Here is a 22,921-nt window from a genome sequence, read left to right on the forward strand (position 1 = left end):
GGAAAACCACAAAAAAAGTTTCAATGCTTCCGATTGGTATTTCCTTTCAGTTTCCCTTCAGTTGTTTGTGTCCCGATTTGCTGTACGCATCCAGAAAACAGAAAGGTTGTAAAATGCTGAAGTTCACTACATGGCTTATGAACACTTTTTTCTTTTTCATTGTTAATGTAAACTATTAATTTTAGATCTATAGATTGGCATAGTTCACTCTGGTTTTCACTGGCATCACTCATGCTACATGGCTTTATACTGGAGGGAATGTGTTCCCTAATAAATTGTGGTTAGTGTCTTCCATCATATCTTGTTAGCATATTCCATTATATCTTACTGTTTAGGCTAAAAGTGCCTGAATCTTCTCAGCAGCTGGTGATTTCTAGGCTAATCTGGAGCCATCTGAACTTGTGGAACTTTGACAGGCTAAGATGTTTCTGCTTAAAGTCTGTTAATCAGTGGCAAATGGCATTTCAGCATTACATATTTTCAGTTCTCGGCTATGGTAGTCAGACATTCTTATAAATGACCTTGCATTCACTTACAACAGTCTCTGGATTTTGATGAGGATACCAAAGGTTTACGACCTTGCAGCTACATCTTCTCAACTGTGAAATAGGAAGCATCTGAAGGAATACCTGGTGGTTCTGAAGAAACTACAGGTGATCTCTCTGTGAACAGCAAGACAGAAATGAGAAGAGTGAGTTCTCTGTTTTGAGGCTGGAGAGGCAAAATTTTTGTTTTGCAGAAGTTGGGTAGCTCTGCAGCAGACATCTCTCCAGAGTTTTCTCATTGCATCTTAAGCAAAGTGATTCAAGTTCTTTTAATTTGTTAGTGCTATCAGCTTGAATCAAAACCCTGAATGAAAACATCTCTGAGTTTTGAGGAAATTCAGGTCCTTGTTTATCACACCTACTTTACAGCTGGATCTAGTTTCCATATCTGTTCAAAATTAGTGTCTTTGATATATATGTCTTATAAAAGCATTCACGTTGGTAGCAGAATACTACTTTCCTCTGTTGGCTGGTAGCTCGATTAGATGCATTGTTAGAGATAAAGCAGTGCTTTACAGATTTATCAGAATGATCAGCCCATAATGTTGCCACTAAATGTATCTGTATCACTCAGTGTATTAAGGCCGTAGCATGACTAAAGTAAATCTCACTGTGTTCTGCAGTATCGGTTTCAAAAGAGAGTTTGAATTCTGTTACAAAACACTCAATTGTCTAAGTTTTTAATTTGATTCTCATGAACAGAAAATTAATTTTCTATTTGAAAGGAAAGTCAATGAGGGTGTGCTTTGTTGTTTTTTCTCTTTCTCTTTAAAAAACATCTAAGAGTTTGTGGCACAGTTTTTGGCAAAGTGCACCATCGATAATACTTCCAGATGTCCAGAGTTTGGCACAACTTTACTTTCTGGTTTGTGGCCATCTCCTTGACAAGGTCACACAAATTCCAACAGGTAATGGGGAGTGCAATTTTCAGAGCAGGTCTTATCCAGCTACTGGAGTCTTTGCTTTCAATGGAGGGCACTCATTTAACTTACCTCTCCATGCCTCCCTTCCATGCCATCTCTCTATAGTTAACGTGGAGCAGATAAGCTCCTTAGAATTTCAGTTTGCCTGAAAAGAATGTTAACTTTTCTTGCAATGTTTTTTTTTTTGTTCATCTCAAATGCTTCTTCATTTTTTACTTATTTTGTGGTATAACAGTGCATTAGATATTGAAATCACTGGGAGTGAATCTCCATGCAGCAGCCAGACTCTGAAGGAGGAGAACTAGGTGGCACCAGTGGGACTAGAGATCTGGGCTTTGTTTCTAGTCCTGCTAATAATTTGCTTGGTGAGCTCTCCCTTCTCCCATCCATAAAAATGGAGTGGGCAGGATTTCCATCACTGAAAAACATTTTAGGATGGAGAGATGGAAATTTTAAGTAAAAGCTTTTATTTTGGCATCTGTTTACATCTAAAAAAAGACATCACTACCTTCACTGTGATGTACCAAAATATCTCAAGGACTGGAATGAAGGAGAAGGACCAGCTCTACATGTGGGATTGCTGTGGGCAGTGGGGGCTGCTGGAGACCCCACAGGTTGTGTCTCCATGCTGCCTCTGCTGCACCCTGACCTGGTGAGGAAGATTTGCAGGAAGGTGGACCCCTACAGCACTACTTGCATGGAGTATGAATTTCACCAAGGCCAGTGCTCCACTGGCTGTTTTAAATTGCAATGGGATTACAGGATTACAGCCTTCTCATCACGAGGCTGTAATACCAGTGCTAGGACTGACCAAAAAGGGGTGTGTGTGTGTGTGTAAATGTTTTCCCTAAATGCTTCATTTTTGCTGAACAATAAAAGCCAAATTGATTTTGCTTCAAAGCTTTGCTGAATTTTGTGGGCTTGTTTTCAAGAGGAAAGGATGTATTTGGGTGGGGTTTTGTTTAATTTTTTTCCAAATTGAAAAGTACTATACAACCAGGTCCTGCCATTTGTGAAGTAGTTTGATGCTGAAAATGACCAGTCAGCACTGATTCGTAGTGTTGAGTCAGGTTCTTGTCTTTGTAGAAACAATGTGCACCATTGTGTGTGTCAAGGCTGAGCCCAGACTGAAAGACCTTTTCAAGTCCTGCTCTTGACCACAGGCTCTGAAATCAGCAGATAGGCATAGGCCACTTGTGTAATTGGGCCTCAAGACGGCTGATGAAGAAACCGAGAAAGACGTGTGAAGGAGCTGGCTCACAGCTAAAGCAGAGCCTGGTATCGGGATGGGGAGTAGGACAAAGTGGTGCTGTGATTGAGTCCTTCTGCCTTCAAACAACTCCCTGCTTTTCCCAGCACCTCCCATACCAGCAACTTGCAGATTTTAGACACTTATTTTCTGGAGGCGCCCGCAATGTCTATACAGACTTGAAGCTAAACCACATTTCATGCCTTCTCATTGGGAACGCCCTTTGTCAACAATGGGTCGTTGTCACAGTCTAGACAATGCTGGTGTCATGATGAGAAACAAGCGTCTTACTATGTGTGCCATGGTATAAGCCATTGAGAAAAAGCACTTGGTTTATTCCACTAAAGCTCTGATTCAAGGGATATTGCAGAAATGACTATTCCACATTAAAAAAAAAAAATATATATATATATGTATATATATGGGTTGTTCTGTTTTTGAAAACTTACACATTTTTTTCCTCTATTAAATTGCTTCCTGGTGATGGAAATGTCTGGGTTTTTTTTTTTTCTACTGCATCTACTTTCCTTTAGCTTGCACACCCCTGAGGTAATTAGTGTAGGTTAAAATTTACATAACTGACTTTGGGGTTTTGCAAATACGAAAGATGGAAATTTATTCAAAGTGGTGAATAATTCATTTTAAAGCAAGTTTCCTGTTTTTTTAATCATGTAGAAGATGTATTACAGACTCATAGAGGTTTTCCGAGTAGGACCTTAAGCACTGAATTTTTGATATATTTTTTTTTCTTAGTATAGGTAAAGAAATATTAACCATGACTCATTGCACTTTTCCTGTTCAATAAGATTTGAATAAACTTAACAAATTTATTAGGTAGATGATAGAGCTTTTTAAAAATTATCATGACACACTGTGACAAATATTTTACTAGGATCCAGAAGAAATAGTTTTAAATCATATTCCCATTGCCACTTCAGAGGCAGAGATGGAAAACAGTGCAGTTCATACAGAGAAGCCTGATTCATATTTTCTTTTGAATATTCATTATTTAATTAAGATTAGGAAGATAAACAAGGGGATTGGACAGCTGTGTGAGTCTGGTAATAAAATAAATTTTTTTTTAATAAACTTCTTTACTACTGGCTCACTGTAAGCCTGGAGTGGTAATGTCTGAATGTTGTTACAATGTTACGGCTACTTGATATTTTACATGAAGTGAGTTTACTATTTCATCTTATTTCTTAATCTAAGTGTCCACCTCAAAAACAGCTTTTATAGACATCACCAAGAACTGCATCCAGGAGAAAAAATGTGAACCAAGCGCTATTCCAACTTTCTGAACTTTAGCTTTAACTGCCTCTGCCCAAAACTTAAAACCTCTTGAAATGTTCCCTGGTGACTGCAGCCCACTGGACTGCGGGAAGTGTCACAAGGTGGATCTCACAGCCCTAACCAGACAGCTACCGGCTCTGCTGGAGCAGAACTCCAGAGCAGAGCCAACTCCCAGTCCTTCCTGGGGAAGTGGTGTAGGTGGTGGTTTAGCAGCCTGGGGAAAGAAAATCTGCGCCAGTGGGCATGTGAGAGAAACAGGCCCTGCTCCAGAAAGTCCTAGTAAATTTTAGCCAAAAGCTGCCCAGGAGCAGGAGGGCTTGGTTCTAACCAATGGAGCAGCATTGTCCGTGACACAGTTGTCATATGGAGAAACAGAAGGTCTCATTTTGAGCTAGTTAGGTCATGTCACCTTTGTATTTATGTGTGATGCTTGACCTGCAGGATTTATAGCATCCATCTGAGGATCTCTGCTGGGACTGCCAACAAATCACACTGCTCTTTAAGGCAACCATGTTGTCTCTGCTTTAATTTTACGGGGTTAAAAAAGTTACATTAAAAGCTACATGCACTGGCTTTTGTTATTTTTGTTTGTTTTTACACTCTGACAATTTTCATTTTGGAAATAAGTAGGATGCTTTGCCTTAGTCTTCAACAGACATTTCCAAGCTTCCTTGAAAACAGCCAGAAATTTGTCAAAAAATTTAGAAATTTGGAAGGAAGGAGTGACTTTAGCAGCCAGATATGGAGTCCCCAATGGGGAATTTTTCTCCATTGACTATTGCATTGTCTCCCTACCAAAATGATTTTTTGCCTTTGAGGCTTGATGAGAGTAGAAGTGGAGCATAATTTCCCACTGTTCAGATGACAGACAGGGTACACAGTAGGACGCCGCCTTCTGCATTGGTAGTGTTGTATTCACATTTTATGTTGGTCTCAGGGACACCAGTAGAAGATCCAGACATGAGAAATGTCCTTGAATATTCATCAAGATCTCTGAACAGTGCAGGTCAGGGGGAAGAATTTTGTTTTTGTGAGTGTACAGCCCTCAGCAGTTATGGTTATGAGTTTTTGCACAGAGAACACAGCCTAATAGATGCTGATGCTAGCTTCTAGATGGAAAGACTTTTTCAGCTTGCTGTGCAAGAGAAAAATAACTTCAAGCCCTCCAGCTTCATGCTGGAGAGCTGCAGAACTGTTGGGGGAGAGGACTGCTCATGTGAGTTAGCCCTCCACACACTGTAACCTCCAAAAATGCCAGCCCTTCTCACCAAACATTTAAAAACCTTTGTGGTGAGACAAGAAAGACATCAGGATTTGGAGCAGATTTAAAGCAAGGCTTTAAGATGTGACCTCTCTGGTCTATGCCTAACTGCTTTGTGTGCTGTTTTGTTGTGTGTGAGCAAACACACTTGCACATACATAAATGTATGTGTGCTTATGTATGACTGTGTGATTAGGTCTCATAATAATATGGACTGCAGGACACTACTGTGTACAAATATACATTGTACCAAAAAAAGCTTTTAAAACAAGACGAGAGTTCAGTTTCTCTTGGAAATAATGCAGTAAACATGGCAAAACACACAGAAAAAAAGTTTTGGAAAAAAAGAAGAAATAAAGCAATGGTGGCTAAAATTCCTCATTGCTTCTGAAAAGCTTCAACCAGAAGACCTAAGGCAAACCTTTGGAAAATTGTGTGTTTATGGCTTTTATTTTCATGTTATTTCTGTACACTTGGAAATAAATTTTGATTTTTCTTTTTCTTCTTGGCATGTGGGATTCAAAGCACAAGGGAGCTTCTCACCACAAGAAACAAAAGTGGAGAGCCAGGATTCATGAACTCTTTCAAAGGTATGTCAGATAAGGGCTACTTTGTACTTCCTTCTAATGTACTTTCCTTCTAAAGACCTTTCAGTGCTTTACAGATATTAATGAATGGAACTTCTCACAAACAAAGGACCTCAGGCCTAGAACAATTAAGCCTGTGCATTTGAAAGAGGTCTCTGTTTTGGATTACCTCTGTTTTCAGATACCCAGCTTGGGCTGTAATTTTTAAGTGCTATACACAGTACACTTCAAAAGGTGACCAAATGGCATCTTCCAGCATCCTTCATCCTTGCCTCTGAATCATGCTTAGAGGGTGAAGGAAATTGGAATTGGGGCAAAGTTTTTGTCATCAAGCTATACATGACCTTCAGATAAACACATGCATCAAATTGCCTGTAAAGAAATGAACGGAGGAAATAAATAACCCTCATGAAGAGAGCAAAGGAAACCATGTTCTGCTGTGACAGCTGATGAGCATGCTGCTGAGCACAGAAGAGGCCTAACTTCACTGATTAAGTTATTCTCTTCAGTCTAACACACAGCCAAAGGAGGGAAAGGAGAAAAATGGTGCAACTAGGAAAGAGATCAAATGTGGTTATTTAAATGTTTGATGTTCAGTAATGAAAACTGTTTACCTTCATAATTGTGTATTAGCATCTAATAAAGGCAATAGATACAGTAGTTTAAAAGTAATAAAATCAACAACAAAGTGTATTTAATTTTAAATTGAATTGCAAGCAAATGGGTGTCCTAATGAACCCGTGTCAATGCAACTCTAACCAAATTAAGTGGAATAGTTTCCATCATGAGAAGCTAAGTAAGTACAAAGTTCCAAACAACTTCTCTCCTTGAGACGAATGCTTTAACTTCTCATATGTTTCAAATCTATGAATTAGCTAGGGCCATTAAATAATTATCTTTTGTTACTTCTGTTTAGGACAGCTGGACCCAAGTTGATGAGATTGAAGCTCAGGGATAAAACTTCGAAGATGGTTGACCCTGTACTTCATGTATTCACTTCTTAGCACTTGAATCTTGTCTTATTTCTCATCAGTCCTGGTTTGGGCAAAATTTCAATGTACTTCATTGCCACTAGCATCCACACAGACCTTCCAGCTGATTCAGTTATTGCTGAGGAATTTCTGTGATACCTGCTTTGATTTTCTACTGTAGAGGAATCTGGAAAACAGTTTAACTATGAACCAGTAGTAATTTTACTGATATGAATTTATGAATATGTGTACATATTCAAAAGAAAAGAAAAAAAAAATAAGAAAGGTCTCAATACAAACTGATTTGTAGCAATGTGCCAGGATTTTGGAGGCAGGAGCATCTGCTTCAGAAGAGGGGAATTTGAACTATGTGTTACCTAAGTAGCATGTATGCATGAGTTGGGGATGTTTAGCATGATTGCAGAGTCTGTAATTTCTTGATAAAGAACCATGTTGATTTTTACAAATGTGGAGACTTGTGCAATCACCTAGGAGGCAAAGGAGGAAAATAGCAGTGAACACTGGTGTTGAATTTTTCAAAAGCAAGTTAGAAAATGCTGAAGGAATGCTTCAGAAGTTCAGTCCAGAGAAATATTGTTGGTTTTGAGTCTTGATTCTTCTCTTTCTTTCTTTCATTCTTTTTTTTTTTTTTTGAACACCAAGTGATACCATTTTCTTCAATTGCTAAAAACTTAAATGAGTGCATTGCTTGGCAACCTAAGACAGCCTATTCTCTGATGCCTGTGTTGTAGACACCCAAGTCAGTCCTGCATTGCAACTGCACCTGATACAGTCATTTTTCCTTGGCTCCATGTGACTCCTCTCATTAAGCTGCAGGCAGTTCCCTTGACCTCCAGCGTGGCTCTGGGCTAGCCCTGAGCCATGAACAGCCTGCTCAGACTCCAGCCTCTGAGAGCCACCATGGCTTTGTCTGTGCCTGCCCCAGCTCCACCTGCAAGCATGGCTGGAGCATTGCCAGCACTGGTGTGACTGACTGACCCTCCCTGGCCTCCTAAAGCACATTGTAGAAGCCAGAGCTGATGTGTTTCAAAGCCAGCAGAGCATCTACAGATGTTTTTACTTAGGGTCAGTAATATTTAGATGCTGATGGCACTTAGAGGAATTACTCATGGTTCTCTGTCTGTTGAAAGATAGGATGGGATTGCCAAAGCATGCAGCTTTATAGTGCTCATTGTAAGTGACTTAGTTTTGCATTTGCTCCTGCTGTGTTTTAGGAATGAGGTTTACTCCATAGGGTACTGTGCCTTTTGTGTATCCTGTGCACTAAGCAGGGCCGGCATTGGGTTATCCAGTGTAGAGCTGTTCTTGCACTATTTGCTGGTATTCTGTGTATTATTTGTATGACAAATTTTGGTATTTGACCTTTCATCAAAACCAAAAACCCAGTAACTTTGAGTTGATACAATTACCCCCCAAATCACTTTAAATACAAAAGAAGTTAGCATGTGAATAACAAGATTCAGTGGTTCACATACATCTGAAAATTTGTGTATGCATGTGTATATCTTGTCCTATTTTCCGGGTTTGAGACAAACTGGAGGAAAATATCCTTTGATAGAGGGCATGTTTCAGCTGCCCCTCCCCCACCAGGTTCGGGAAAGAAAATACCTTGGAGGAAAAAGCAAAAAAACACCCTATTTATTTAACAAAACACAATGCACACAGGCAAGGGAAAAGAATACTGCTAAATAATAAAACCTCTCACCGTGGAGAGTATCTGGGTAGATTTCATAGTCCTTTGTGGGTGTGGCTTTCTCCTCTCTGGAGCTGGGGTTTCAGTGTGGGCCCTTCCAGGCTGAGGTGCAAGCTTTCCTGGCTGATGTTCTGGTGTTGTTGAACAGTCCAGAAGAGAAGAAGAAGAAGAAGTGAAGAAGAAGAAGAAGAAGTGAAGAAGAAGAAGAAGAAGAAGAAGAAAAAGAAGAAGAAGAAGAAGAAGAAGAAGAAGAACAACAACAACAACAACAACAACAACAAAAACAACAACAACAACAAAAAGAAGCAGCAGCCAAAGTCCCAGGACTCTGTACTTGAGCTAATGAGCAAGAAACTAGATAAAAAGCAAAAGGAATGTAGCTGTCTTCCCTGATGCAGAAGCGGAGTGGCCGGGCAGAAGAAGCCAGCGAGCTTATCTCTGTTTTTGAACACAGCGCAGAAGGAATTCTACCGGCTTCCCCTCCTCTCTCTTAAAGGTCTGCCTTAAAGCTGCAGAAAAGGCACAGGATTCATGTCCAGGCATGGAGCAGGCGATAGGGGATACACATCATAAAGCCACCCCAAGACACCTAAGTATATTTCTGAAGATTTATAAATTATGTAAGATTTGCATATAAAATTACAAGATTTTTTGGGAACAATAAAACAACAAAAAAAGTAAGATTTTTAAAATAAATTTTTTTTTATTGGTTTAGAGCAACCTAGGCCCCAAAGAATCAGTGGTTTCCAAAAACCTGTCCAACTTTATTGAGGCTCTCAGTCAGACCTCAAAGTGGTGACAGACGCAACGGCTTCATACTGGAATATTCTTTACCTAGATTCGAAGCTCCAATGCCAGACAGAGCTGATTACAGACAGGCAGTGAAACTTCAGGTTCCTTATGTCGACCTGTGGCACAGACTGACAAATATTGGTCTTGTTATGTTTTTTTTTAGTGCTGCTTTTTGAAGCCTATCCATTTCTCTGCTTTAGCACACTTGTTTCTCCTGGGTGCCCTGCAAGTCTTATGATATGTTTAAGGAAAACATCAAACTGCTGTATTTCCAACAGCGAGTGCTTTCTGTGCGTGCAGTGTAGTTCATTTCTTTTCCATTCCTCTTCCCATTCTGACTTCTGCAGAGTGGGAAGTCAGCTACTGAAAACAGAGGAGAGTGGAATTGAAGAAGAAATGGTAGCCAGCTTTGGTAACCTTGCTGATGTGAATGCTGGATTAAAAGGAGCTGCAGGACCTTGCGGGAAGGTGAGATTCTCCAAGAGTGCTCTTTTCCCTGATGGGAACTGCTAAATCACTGGATCAGTTACATTCCATTATGATTATTATTTTGTTTTGTTTTGTTTTTTCTTTTTTCATAGTATAAGAGGATAGATTTTAGCAGGTTTCAAAATATGCTTTCCAGCAAAAGTAACCAGATGCTTAAAGAGAATGTCTAAAGCTATTAATGATGAATCATTTGGGCATGGCAAGAGTTCTTCAAAACAGTTTGTTAGCGCTGGCCAAGCAAAGTCTTTCAGCAGGAGATGAGACAGCTATGCCACCATGCAAATGAGACAGGCTTGAAATATGATGAATCTTCTATCTCCTTTTCCTACTCGACTGACACTCGCTTTGAGGAAGGTTGTAAATGCAAGAGAGATTGTGGTATAATTCCTCAGACTGGCGTTTCTGCCCCCCAGTCACTATTCGATTATCTTCCAAATTGCTGTGTTTCAGAGAGATAAAGATTTTTTATGGCTTGCTGACTTGAAACAACCAGAAGAGCCAGAAAAGAGATGGCTAACCGGCCATGCATAGTAATTCCATTGGTAAATGACAAAATCTTTGTTTGTATGACATTTCCAAAATTACTAGAGAAGATGAATCTAAAATACAAAATGTCACATTTGGCATGCAAAACTATCACAATATATTTCAGTATAAAATTCATAGAGGCGTTTAATTTAGAATGTGTTTAATAACGAAGGCTGCCTGCATCAGTAATCCTGCCTTGAGGTTTAAAAAGATTGTCTTATTTATTCATATAATGTTAATTTTTTTATATATGATTCAGAAACCAAAAATATTAAGGTTAAATCTTCATTGTTAATTAAGATTTTCTAATTAAGCTGGAAATAATTGTCATTCAGATTAGTTGTTAAGTACGATTTGTGTTGAGAAACAAAAGAAGTTTAACAAATTCAACTGTTTATTTAACTGCTTAATTTAATTCCAGAAGCTTTCTATCTATATGGAAATATGCTATCTCTTCCAAAATAAATCCAAGACAGGATTAAAGAAGAGATTATTAGCTACTGTAGGCTTAAACTGTGAGACCACTAAACCTAGTAGTCAAGGTAGCCATATGATTCCAAAGTGTGGCATGAGTTCTGGTATCCAGTTGCATTAAAAGAAGACCTAGCACTTGTCTGTTCTCAAAATAATGGGAGAAATTGATTTTTTGGGGAAAAGAGAAACAACACTGTTGATTTTAAGCACTACATAATTACTTATGCCAGAAACAGTTTTATCCATTCAAGTCAACACCGGAGCCTAACTGGGACTCCCTGTTGTGCGCCTGACCCTGCAGATTGCATTTGGGCAGCATCACATTATCTGCTGGTGCAGTGGGACAGACCCCACACCATTATTCGGGCAAAGCTGGGTAAAGATCATGCCATTGTGCCTGTTCCCCTCCACAAACCTCCACGCTGAGAATCTGAGCATACAAGGAAAGCATCAGAAAAGCATTTCTGGTACGCAACATTTATTCCATACGAAACATTCTGTAAGTCAGACAACATCTTGTCAACCACAAGCAGCAGATGTTTCCTTTTGTCTGGACTTGGAATAAAGGTGCCTGTAGGGAGTTGTTATTAAACTCTACACGTGTTGCGCTTTGATTACTATTTTTAAGAGAATCTGATTATATGATAATCAGAAGGTGAAAGGATAGTCTGCATGTTACACAGCACTGATAGCTTTGGCAAGGCTAATAATTAGTATAAAAGCATGGCCTGCCCTGTCTTTCACTCTGTGCCTGCAGCCTGCTCATCACATCATGTATTGTGTCTGTCTTGCTGTGTTTTTGAAGGTATTGTTTTCCAGATAATTCTGCCTCATTACTGTAGGGTAGTGTCTTCTGGTGTCATACTTCACCAGCTCCACCTTCCCCCCAAGGATGCCGAACACTTTATTAGTTGTATTTGTATTGTTTTTCCTTTTGTCTGTCATCTCTATGACTTTTGACCTCCCTAATTGCAGATCCTTGGTAAGCAGGAGGTAATTGCAGGTTGAACAAGAAGCATGTTGTCTGCTTTTCAGTAGTTATTTTCTGGAAGAAATTTGTTCTTGCTAATTGTATGGTTAAAGTCAGCCCAGTCCAGGTCAGTAACTCCGAGCCTTCTCCCTAGGTTGACTGCTCCAAGATGCCACAGCCAATAGAAATTCACCTCAAATGCCTGAGGGGAGTCAAAGATAAGGTCCCTGAAGGCCTCTACACTCTCAAAGTTTCTGTTCTCAGCCGCTTGGGTGGTGCTTTGGTGGAGTGGCCTGAACTGGAGGAGCAGCCTCAGGCCAGGACGACACGGCCTGTTAGTCATGGTGGAAACTTCTACAACACTGAAATCTACTTTGGACAAAGCATCCAGACAGTAAGCAACACTTCATAAATATGCTGTCGTTGCTTTGAAAGTTAAAACACACCCGCCCTTTCTCCTTTAGGCTTATGTATTGAATGCATTCCATCATGTTAATAATTTATTTAATAATTTAAGGTGCAATTTAGGAAGGAGAAATTTTTTCCCCCTAGGTTAACCCTCATCACTCAATTTAAAGGTGCCAAACATACACTACATCATATATTGTTGTCAGCTAATTTTAAATTTTACTTTTATTCTCTCTTATCTATGCAGCTTGTCAGCTATGTAATTTGATTTCTGTAAAGTAGCTTTAGAATAATAAATGAACGAGTGGGTGTATATAAACACATGAATGCCCAAATCCTTCTGTGAGTTTTTAGCTCCATTGACCCCCATTTGCCAAAAAAGCAGCATTTGGATTATTTTGGAAGGAGCCCAAACACTTGAGGCTCTATTCTGTCTTTTGCGACTGAGGCACACATATTTTCCTGCCTAAGCATGCTGTGCATGGCAGGATTGTTGTGTGTCAGTTGCTCACTGTTGTAGCTAATGCCTAGTGCTGGTTGGAACATTGGTCTCAGATAAACTCACTGGCACGTGAAAGCTTCTTTACAGCTGGAAAAACAATCTTCATCTCTCTTAGTGTGGATTTTTTTTTTTTTTTTTGGTGCATGTTATGAGACATTGGCAGAACGAGGAGTCTTCTCCGTTTTCAGTCATTTATTTTGTGGTATGACCTGAATGGTAGATTTCCTCCTACACATGTTCTGTTGTGGAGATACGGAACAGACACACAGCCTCTATCCCAAAGAGCTTTCAGATAAAGCAACTTCTATGTATGGCACTGACGCTTTCAGTTACTTGCAGATAGATCATTGAAGATATTTGATTTGTTATATGTAAAGTGCTGCTAAGTCATGTTTTCTGCTTTTTAGTTGTTTATCACCTACAATGGATAACGAACAATGTAAATACAGCTATCAGTGTGAAGGGAATTGCATATATGGAGAGGGAAACTGTGAATGGGACTTTCACATGATGTTAAAACAAACACATGCATCTGTCAGAGAAATCATTGAGCTGTGATTCCTTCCTAGGCAGGATGCACCCATCCTGGTTACTTGCCTTGGAGATGAAGTATTGTCTTGAAATGAGGAGACTGGGCACTAGAACTGAATGACTAGTGTGCCCTGCTTCTTACTTTCAGCATCATGTTTCTCCTAGGTCTTTGCAGCTTTTTGCATTTTCAAGTTTGCTTTAAAGTTCTCTTGGAGCATCACAGGGGACATTTAATTAGTATCTTCATCAAACTTCATTTTTAGTCTAGTGAATTGGGGTGCAGGTCTTGGGCAAGTTCTCTTATATAGGAACAGCAGAAGTTGGATTAAATTACCTTCTGGTAATGAGTGATGTACAACAAAATCTTAATGCCATAATTTTAGAGAACCCTCTCCACCAGCTCATTTTGGAGACACAGGGTGTATTGTACCCTGGATGATTCTACCTTTCTGTTCTTCCACCTTGGTATTGGTGCACAACCTTACGGACCTTTGAAAAGAAACCCTTAGGTTGTATGCTGAGATATGATGAAAATTTTAGGCTTCAGATGGTTAGCATCTACCACAAAACTTAGGGTAAGTAGTGAGGTCTTTGTGGTGAGCTCCACATGAGCATCTAGGTTTGAACAGAATCTTACACACAGCGCTGCTGCCCTGGGATGTATTATGGTGTGAGAAATAGAAGTGATCACAAATGAAGAATATGCTTTTGTTTCCACTGGCCAGAATAATAATAGGAGTTCAGTGTAAACATGGTGAAAATGAAGACATGCATGCTTGATATTGAAGGAAAGCCTAATTTTAACTAATATATTAGAGAAATTGTTCCAGAACGCTACATCCTTCCAAAAATAATAACCCTGTCATGTCGGCAAAGTTGGTGTCAGCGTGGGTTACCTGCTGCGTACAGAAAGTGCTGGTCATGTAAGTTAGATCTGCCTCAGGGCTAGTCTGACTTGCACACCCGACCTTTCAAAAATGTTTTTTGTTCATTAATCAATGTTCTTTGCTCCAGCTTGCCAGCTTCCCTTTTTTCCGCTCCTTCATTGTCCTCCTTTTTAGTTTGTCAACCTTCCTCCCCCAATAACCTCTGACTACATACTAGACAGAGGCTCCTAATAGCTCCAGTTGAATTTTATTTATCCTTCAGCAAGGCCAGACAGTCACACATGTCATTTATTTTCCTTAAATTATGCTGAAAGAAACATGTATGAATGTTTTGGATTGTGGTAAAATACAATTGCTGTTTCAAATGACTTTTTTGGAATTTTAGGAATAGCAACGAACAGCATGATCTGAAGGGGACTTGTTTTAGACTCAGAGTTTCTAGGATATTTTCATATATTTAGTTTATGCAAGTGCACTTTAGGCTTTGATAGATTAAGGCTGTATGGTTTAGGCAAAGTGAGAGCTATTTTGAAGTTTAACCTACGTTACAAAACAAACTCTATGTGAATTTGAGATTAAAAAATTGTGGTATAGATTAATGGTGGTGACGAAGCTTTGTTCTTAAACTTTCAATATATTTTTTCACTACCAGTCTTTTGTCAGGTCTGGAATGAAAGTTGAGTAAGGAGAGGATAGGAAAGGAGATGAGATGCTTACTGTGCATAGAGTAAGGCAATTATGCAACTAGGTTGCCCTTGGCAGCACCTGTACAGATGTCTGCATCATCTTTACACTAGAACGAGGATTTTACAAGTATAACTTCCTTATTGCTGTCTCATGATGGCTAAGATCCTACTATAGATAAGGCCTAAGTATTTAGTAAATGTTTTTTGATCATGGTGTATTTAAAGCAGTGTTTTACTCCACAGGATTATGTCTCAGTGTTAGCAAGTCCAGATTATATTTTTCATCTTAATGATGACTTGAAGACCACAAATGAGTTGCAGTATGCAAAAGTTAAATTTCACTCAGAGAAAGGAAGTGCTTGGGTGGTTTTTTGTTGGTTTTTTTTTTTTTTGGCCAGCTTTTCTTAAGTTCAGTAGACATTAAAATAATTGTATGAAACAATTGCAACAATAAGAACAAATCTTCTCTTTTCAGAATCAAAATATTCATTGGCTTCAATGGAATAAAAGTTGGAGTGTGGTAAAAATGCTCCTCTTCTTTTAAAAAGCTATTTTTAGCTATAATTTCAATTATCAGGACCAAAATATTTTGTTGAATATTGCCAACTATGCCTACACGGAAGGAACATTTAAGGGAATATCTTCCTATTTCAAGTACTTGAAATTTTTGAAACACATTTCTAGAAAAAAATATTGCCTGTTAGGAAGAGTTTTTGCTCAGAATGGGAAGTTCCAATAGGAAATTTTCAGCTGTTGTGAAGGGCACTACAAGCCAATGAGGCTGCCTGCAAGTGACATTTAAAAAACATTCATTATGCTGTCCAGTCACCTGCAAAGTCAGTCCAGCATTGCTGAACAGAAACAGGGACAATTGTATCAGGGCTGAGCTCCCCAAACTGGTTTTTAACCCCAGTCTCGCTGCATCCATTTGTCATCAATTGTTATTCTGTGAGAGCCTTTCAAAACTGGCACTTCAGCAAAAGAGGAGTGAGCTCCACAGGAGTGTAAGCACTGGTGCTACACATTTCCCCAGCATACCTGGAACCCAGGATAGTACTAAATCTGTTTGTATGCATGAAAAGATACCATTGCTGACAGAACAGTTCACAGAACTGAGGATTTTTAGAGAGCATATCAACTGGTTAATATTTATGTATCAGCGTGGCGAGGTACTAGCAATATTATAACAGTGGCTGGGTACCATTTTGTTTTACTTGAGGGAAATTCAATATGAATAAAACAGCAACTTTTCAAACATGACATTTAATCCACTCATGTAAATCATACCAGGAGATCTATTATTCATTATTAAAAGGGCACCATATTTTTATTATACTGAAAATGAAACACAAATGCTGTGAAAAATTTAGTGCCTTTTCCTGAAGTTTCAGGACACTTATCATGCAGTCATCTAGCAGGGGCTGACACTCATTTTAAAATATAGCCACAAAATTAATAAATTTGAACTCTTTTGCTTGGAAAAAGAGGATGTTCTATTTCACTGAATGAGGGATTTATTATTTATTTAAGGCTTCCTAAATACTTCAGATGGCAAAGTACTTTGATAATGCTCACATTTAGAGCTAGATATGTAACAAATAAAGTTCATATCTTTGTTGTTATTAGTCATTTCCAGCATTTTCTTCCCTGAAGTGCATTTTGAAAACTACATATATCAGAAACTGATTAACATGACCTAAGGTATTAATTCTTAAAATATGATGAAACAAACAGTTTCAAGGACATTATTTTCTGTATGTCAGCAGCTATCTAAGGACTGTGATGCTTTTAATAATTACAAACCAAGGTATCATTAGGAAAAGTAGACCACAAACTTCCCTCTCCCCCCTCCTTCTCTCCTCCTGGTTTATTTTATTCTTGAGTGAAAAGCTGGCATAAATGAAGAACATCTAGCTCTAGGACACTTTATAGGACATAATATAAGAGTTTGATACAATATGAAAAAAAGATAGTGCTTGGCAGTGCCAGAGGACTTTCAAAATGACAGCCACTTAAATTTTCTCTGGATGCAATTATTTGTAGTTGGGATAAAAAGGTGCTACGTGAACCTTTTGGTAAATTCAATAACTAAGCTTATACAGATGCTTGTATTTATTTGAAGACTCCAGTTCTGCCATTTTTTTTTTTCCACAGAGAAGGAACACATACTTTTTACTGCTTTTATTTTGTTTATCTGAGTTTGTTTAGGGGTCTGGTCTTTGATTGCCATTTGCTAGATGTCTCTGCAACAACTCCTCAAAATGCATGTTCTCAGTGCAATTCTTACAAAGCTATTGCATATTAGAATCTATTTCATCTAACTTATTTAGCACGGTGCAATTTATTTATGTATCTAAAAGGCTACTACTTATCCCAGATTTTGTTTTTTGGTGATAAATAGGAGTTACTTTTCACAAATTATCTGGTCATTGTGCTCCAGTGGAGGAGTTCTTAGAAACACCTGCTGGAATGCAGTGTGTAGGCTGGATCACCATAAAGCAAGGCATGCTGCCTAAAAACCTCAGAAATGTGACCTATGTTATAATGCATCGTATCTGACTCGAGGAAAGTATGTAGCCTGCTTTGGTAAATCTAGCAGACATATGTTAAACATCAAAAGTGTCTGGGGACAGCATTTTATTTTGGACCACTCCACAGTTTATTCCCCACTTAATTGGAAATTATATCTGTAAGAGAGCTTGACATGAGCCATAGGATACAATAGTTGTAAAAAAGACATATATTATCTAGGGCAAGCCAGCAGGAAGGCAGAATGCAACCTCTGCCTGTATCCTTAACTCCAAATGAGCCCCGAACAGAGAACACCTATGCCAGCCCCAACAAAAAATTCTGTGATCAGAAAAAAAGAGCATCTCCGTGACTCACCAGAGCTTACAGTCTCTTTGAAAAGGGACCTAAACTATGTTTTGGTCCAGATCTGCAAGTCAGGGGAGCCAGCCAAACACCCTCAGAAAATGCTTTTATTTTTTTGCCTTAGTATATCTGGTTTTAAAGCATTTCACATTTTAAATAATTACCTGTGAGCTCAGGATGAGCAGGGTAGGTGCAAAACTGTACTACAGAAAGGTGAAGAGTATTTTATGCAATGAAAGAACAAAATGTGATCCTGCTTAATCATGCAATTTTTAAGCAGAGCACACAAGCAAAATTATTTTGTTCTCAGAGGTTGCTCTTCCTCTCCTCTTGTGGAAAGAGAGCAGAGCCTGACCGAGTCTGGACTATCCAGGAAATGCTGAAGGAGCATAAACTCCGCATTGCCACTGCTTCCCTTTTGAAGGAAGGGTTGCTGCATCCCTGGCTGGACTGAAGCCTATGGTTGAAAAGATTGCTACCTGAGGTGTGATGAGGAATCCAGAACAGCATCAGGGAAGAGACATGAGATGGAGCAGCTGCTGGAATAAGAAAGAGAGGAAAGCTGTGTGCTCCTCCTCTGGAGCCCGGGGCAGGTAGAGCAGCACTGCTGTGTGACTCAGCCCTGAATGCCGAACGAGCCACGTCTTCATAAGATTCTTTGGCTCCAAGTGGTTTCTGGGCAAAGTACATGTCCTCTTGACACAAAAGAAATAAGCTCTACTGTATCGTGCCTGCAGTCCATGTTATCCTGGGAAACTCATGCTCTGACCATGCTGAAATCATTCTCAGGGATAAATAAGTGAAATGGGAGTGTCAGGAGAAGGAACTGGGGCTCCTGCTCTCCTCTCACAAAGGCAGTTTCTCCCTCACAAGTTGAGGTCAGAATCCACCCAGGCCAGTATATCACCAGAAGCGCTCGGGGAGGCAGGAGCTGGATGTACCATACATTACTACTCCCTGCTGGTCCAAGAGCAGAAAAGAATTAGCAGCAGATGTGCCAGGACAATTAGCAACAGATGCAGAGGCTAAAGCTCACAGAATGTAAACATAATTCCCCTATATTAGGGAATATAAAAGCCCAAATTTTGGTCCTCTGGTGTAAGGTACTTGTGGTGCATGAGATGCTGCTGAAGTTAACTATGTCCTGAGTTATCTCTCCTAGAGGAGAGACAGGCAATGGGGAATTGTTGCTGCTCTCGTAGCATGGGAGAGGGCAGGTGTTTGCATCGGGGCATTCAGATGTGGCTCTGGGAAGACACTGGAGTGATTTGGCATAGCATGCCAGGAGGAATCCTGCTCTCTGCCTCCACTGAAAGCAGTAAATAAATTGCCTGCTTACAAATACTGCTGTCCTGTGCTCCTGGCAGATCATAAGCCTGAACTTGTGTGCTGTGGCCCAACAACTTCTGGTCCATACTCTCCTGCTATCAGGGAGGCTAGGTGCCAGAAAAAATTGTGGTACTTCTTGAAGGCTTAAGGAGATCTGCAAGCTGTGGGGAGAGGAGTCAGGGAGTCATTTGACCTGTGCCAGGCTTGAAAGGCCAATTCTCCCAGAGAATGGGAAAAAGAAAAAAAAAATGGTGGGGAAATGAATGATATTTCACTGTATGGTCCTTCTCTGATTTGTGTGTTATTTTGTATTCAGATACCTGTTCGAAGACAGGCAGTGATGGAAAGCTGGGGAAATAAGTTTTCAGCTATTCCAGAACATTCTCGTGATAGATAGGGACTTTTGGAAAAACCCTAATAACAGGATATTTTATTTTTACTTCAGTCCATATTTCTATTTCCTCCCCTCTGGCCTTTTATAAATTTCAGAGTTACACAAACACTTCCTAAGAATGGCCTTCTCTCTGCCTGTATGCCTTGCACATAAACAGGAAAACCTTGAAATCTGGTTGTGAAAACTTCCCTTTAATTGGGCTATAACAGTCTCATCTCCAGCACTATTTATTTTACATAGTAAAGTAATTTTTATTTGTTAGTGATGGGAACTATTTCCTGTTTAAAAGGTTTTCTACCTGTGTTTTACACCAGTGACATTCATGTGCTGCAGTTTTCATAATCAGAAATGATGGGCTGTTAGTTTATATGGCATTTTTCAAGATTCTTCTATATAATAAGCAAATATCAAATTGCCTTTGCATATTTTAATTCACTTTAATATGTTTGAGTTTTATTGGTCGAATTTTTGTGTGATATGAATTAAGTAATGTGACTGTTGTCCATTTTTTTTCTAAATTGAAAACACTTGAAGGTGCAGAGGAAAGAAGCAAAAGTTTATTTATTCTCTGACAAGGTTAAAGCCCAAGAAAAAGTCAGACAAAAACCCCCAAAAGCTCACACTGGATCTGTTTATTGAAATATTCAAATAGAATTCATTCTCTCTATAGAGTGAAACTATGGTGGCATATGGGGAAGTAAGATATATTACAATAAAACTGATATAAAACAGTTGAATTCAGAAATAGTGGCGGGAGATAATTTTAGTTCCTTATGATTTAATTCAATTAAATGCAACACTGTTAACTGCAGACTAAGAAGTATTACTCGTGCCTGTGCAGGCACACACAAACATTATTTATTCTCTGCTGCATCTGTCTTTGCAGGAGAAATTACACCAGTAAAAAGGGGGTGCTCAATGCTTTGTAGCACTGTAAAAGTCTCTATACCTCACAGACCTCAATGGCAATTTGTCCCGAGCAAGGACAAACATTGAGGTAAGGTGCTGGAGAGTAGACCCATCAAAACCCAGGAAACTGTTGTTAAGTAGTATATGCTCTTTGAATGTCACCAGTGCTGATGCAGGCCTGTGAATTTACTCATCAGATAGTGCCTCAAATGAGGTTGCCACCAGCAGGGAAAATATAACTGCTGATTTTATTTTTTTCTTTAGAAACAATCCATCAGAAAAAACTGCTCAGTTTGAGCTGCCTGTGCTTTGTCTATCCCAGGCGCTGCTCTGAGTCTCTTCAAGGAGAGCAGTTACTGATCCCCATCCTCCTCTATTTACCTGAGCTGTTGCCTGCTCTGTACCTGAGCACAACAGCTCAAACCCACAGAAGCATGCAGGCATTCAAGGACTGTGGATTTCAGTCTGAGGTATCAGCCTAAATGTCTTTGTGCATCCATGCCTAAGGGCCATGCTGGCTGTGCCCCAAATCCCAACTCAGGCTCACAGCCTAGGAGGAGACCAGTGAAGGGCAGGTGGCACAAGACCGAGCTCTCTCCTCTCTCCCAGAGCTTTGTGACTCTGCGGGTGTGGGACGGTGAGCTGTGACAGGTACATGCGCTCATTGTGGCAATGGGAATAGGCTTAGCATGGATGTTGAGATGACCTGCCTCCTTTTCTAAACTCTCCTCCTTCAGCCTGGCTATCCCTTCCTAATGAGCAGCTCCTCCCGTGTAAATCATACATCAGGATGGAAGTGAATGCCCACAAGCACCTGCATGAATGCTTGGCACGATGGCATAGAGTAACAGGCAGAGGGTTGGCTGGGATTTTTGTATGGGTTCAACAGAAAGAAATTTCTTACTTGTCAAGTATGTTTCATTTGATTGTGTAAGCTGAGATGTGTGACACTGTCCTACCTGGGTCAGGCACCCATTGTTCATGCTTAAAGACTCCCAATAGTCTTTACAACCTCAGACCTTGTAGCAGACAGGTGTATTATAAAGTCCTTGTTTATGTTTTGTGATTATGTGTTTCTGTCATGTCATGGTTTAAACACCCAGCTCCTGTAACTGTAAGCAGACAGATGCTTCCAGTCCCAAAGAGTGAGTCTGTGATCTAGGGCCAGGATAAAAGCTTACAGCAAATGAAGAATAACACTGAACCAGAAACAAAGAAATAAAATTTTAATAGTGACAGTTATTACCCTTACACCAGCTGCTTGACCACTGTCTGTTTATATGCAAGCCAGCAGAAGAGCATAGACTGCTGAATTATTCTTAAGAAAAGAGTAAGCCAGGGAAGCAAGAGAGAAACTGAAAAGGGTGCTGTGATACAGCAGTGATTTAATCTGTGAATGCTTTAGGATTGTTCAATATTGCAGGTAACTGTCTTTGATCACAGCCTCATAACCATCACCTTTAATTTGTAGCACAGAGGTTACTATCTAGCACCCAGCTAGCCAAATGAAATGTATGGCTTGATTAAGGATCTCTTTTGTCAGTAATTTGTGCCTAATGTTTTTAGCTTTCCCACGGGCTGTTACAGAAAATGGTAAATCTGGTTTAAATGAAACCTGATACTGTTAATGGTTTAATAGCAGCTGCCACAGGGTTATGGCATTTTTCAACAGATGCTTCTGTTTCATTTTAAGCGTACACTAAGTCTTAGAATATATTTACATAATTAATATAAAGTACACCTACATAATAATGACAATATTTATAATTTTAAAATATTTCCTTAAATGACTTCCTCTCTTTTGCTGTTATCTTATCACAATATAAAACCTGAAAAAGGAAAGCATATTATTAGAAATAATAATTTATATTCACCTCTTCAAAAAAAGTTATAGAATGCAGCACTACTGTGAACACTTATCATTTCCTAACATGGCAGTTATTGGTGTAGGCAAATCCCTTGCTGCTTCAGAAAAAGAGAGACAAAAAGCTTGGCTGCACCTGAGTTATGCTTGTTATCTTGCCTACTGTTCAGGAGTATAAAAGAAGTGATGCTTGTATTCAAATATACACATCAAGAAAGAGCTGTGTTGACGTATGTACTTACATACGGAAATATCTGAAGCAGTAAAGATTTGTGGCTGTTTATTGGCTGCAGAATGTTGTCTAACTGAAGAAATCCCTGCTAATTTAAGAAGACTTTGGCATTTTAGGCTGTTTGTAGTGGGTAATTGGTTTGCATGGATTTCTAGTTGGACATCTTATTCTTGCCTTGCAAGAAGTACTGAGGGTGTATCCTACAGGACACTCAGAGTAAAAGGATGCTCTTGAATATTGTGGTCTTCTGGTAGTACGTGTCAGTTCACAGTGAGGAGAGAAGGAAAAAAAGCTCCTCTTTCTCTGCCTTGGCTGGAAGGCAAGGTAATGTTGACCAGGCAAGTGTACCAAGGCATTTGCTGCTATGAACTGTGAGAACTGAAGCGGGAACAATAAAAAGTGAAAAACATTCAAGTAACAGAAAATTGTCTTTATTAAAGAAGCATCCAAGATAGTTTGTTTAAGAGATTAGGCAGTCCCAATTCTCCCAGGAGAATGTGTAGGAGCAG

At 39.4% G+C, this 22,921-nt stretch overlaps 1 protein-coding gene across 1 annotated transcript in view; it reads left to right on the forward strand.

Annotated features, from left to right (window-relative positions):
* LOC104691452 overlaps positions 1 to 22,921 on the forward strand; it is a 170,199-nt gene that overhangs the window by 36,029 nt on the left and 111,249 nt on the right. The window contains exons 7-9 of the mRNA XM_039549741.1: positions 5,797 to 5,861; positions 9,683 to 9,803; positions 11,951 to 12,190. Of these exons, the coding sequence (XP_039405675.1) occupies positions 5,797 to 5,861; positions 9,683 to 9,803; positions 11,951 to 12,190 (426 nt within the window). The remainder of the gene's footprint in view (positions 1 to 5,796; positions 5,862 to 9,682; positions 9,804 to 11,950; positions 12,191 to 22,921) is intronic.

The sequence above is a fragment of the Corvus cornix genome, chromosome 2 (assembly GCF_000738735.6).
Source record: "Corvus cornix cornix isolate S_Up_H32 chromosome 2, ASM73873v5, whole genome shotgun sequence".
Taxonomy (NCBI): Eukaryota; Metazoa; Chordata; class Aves; order Passeriformes; family Corvidae; genus Corvus; species Corvus cornix.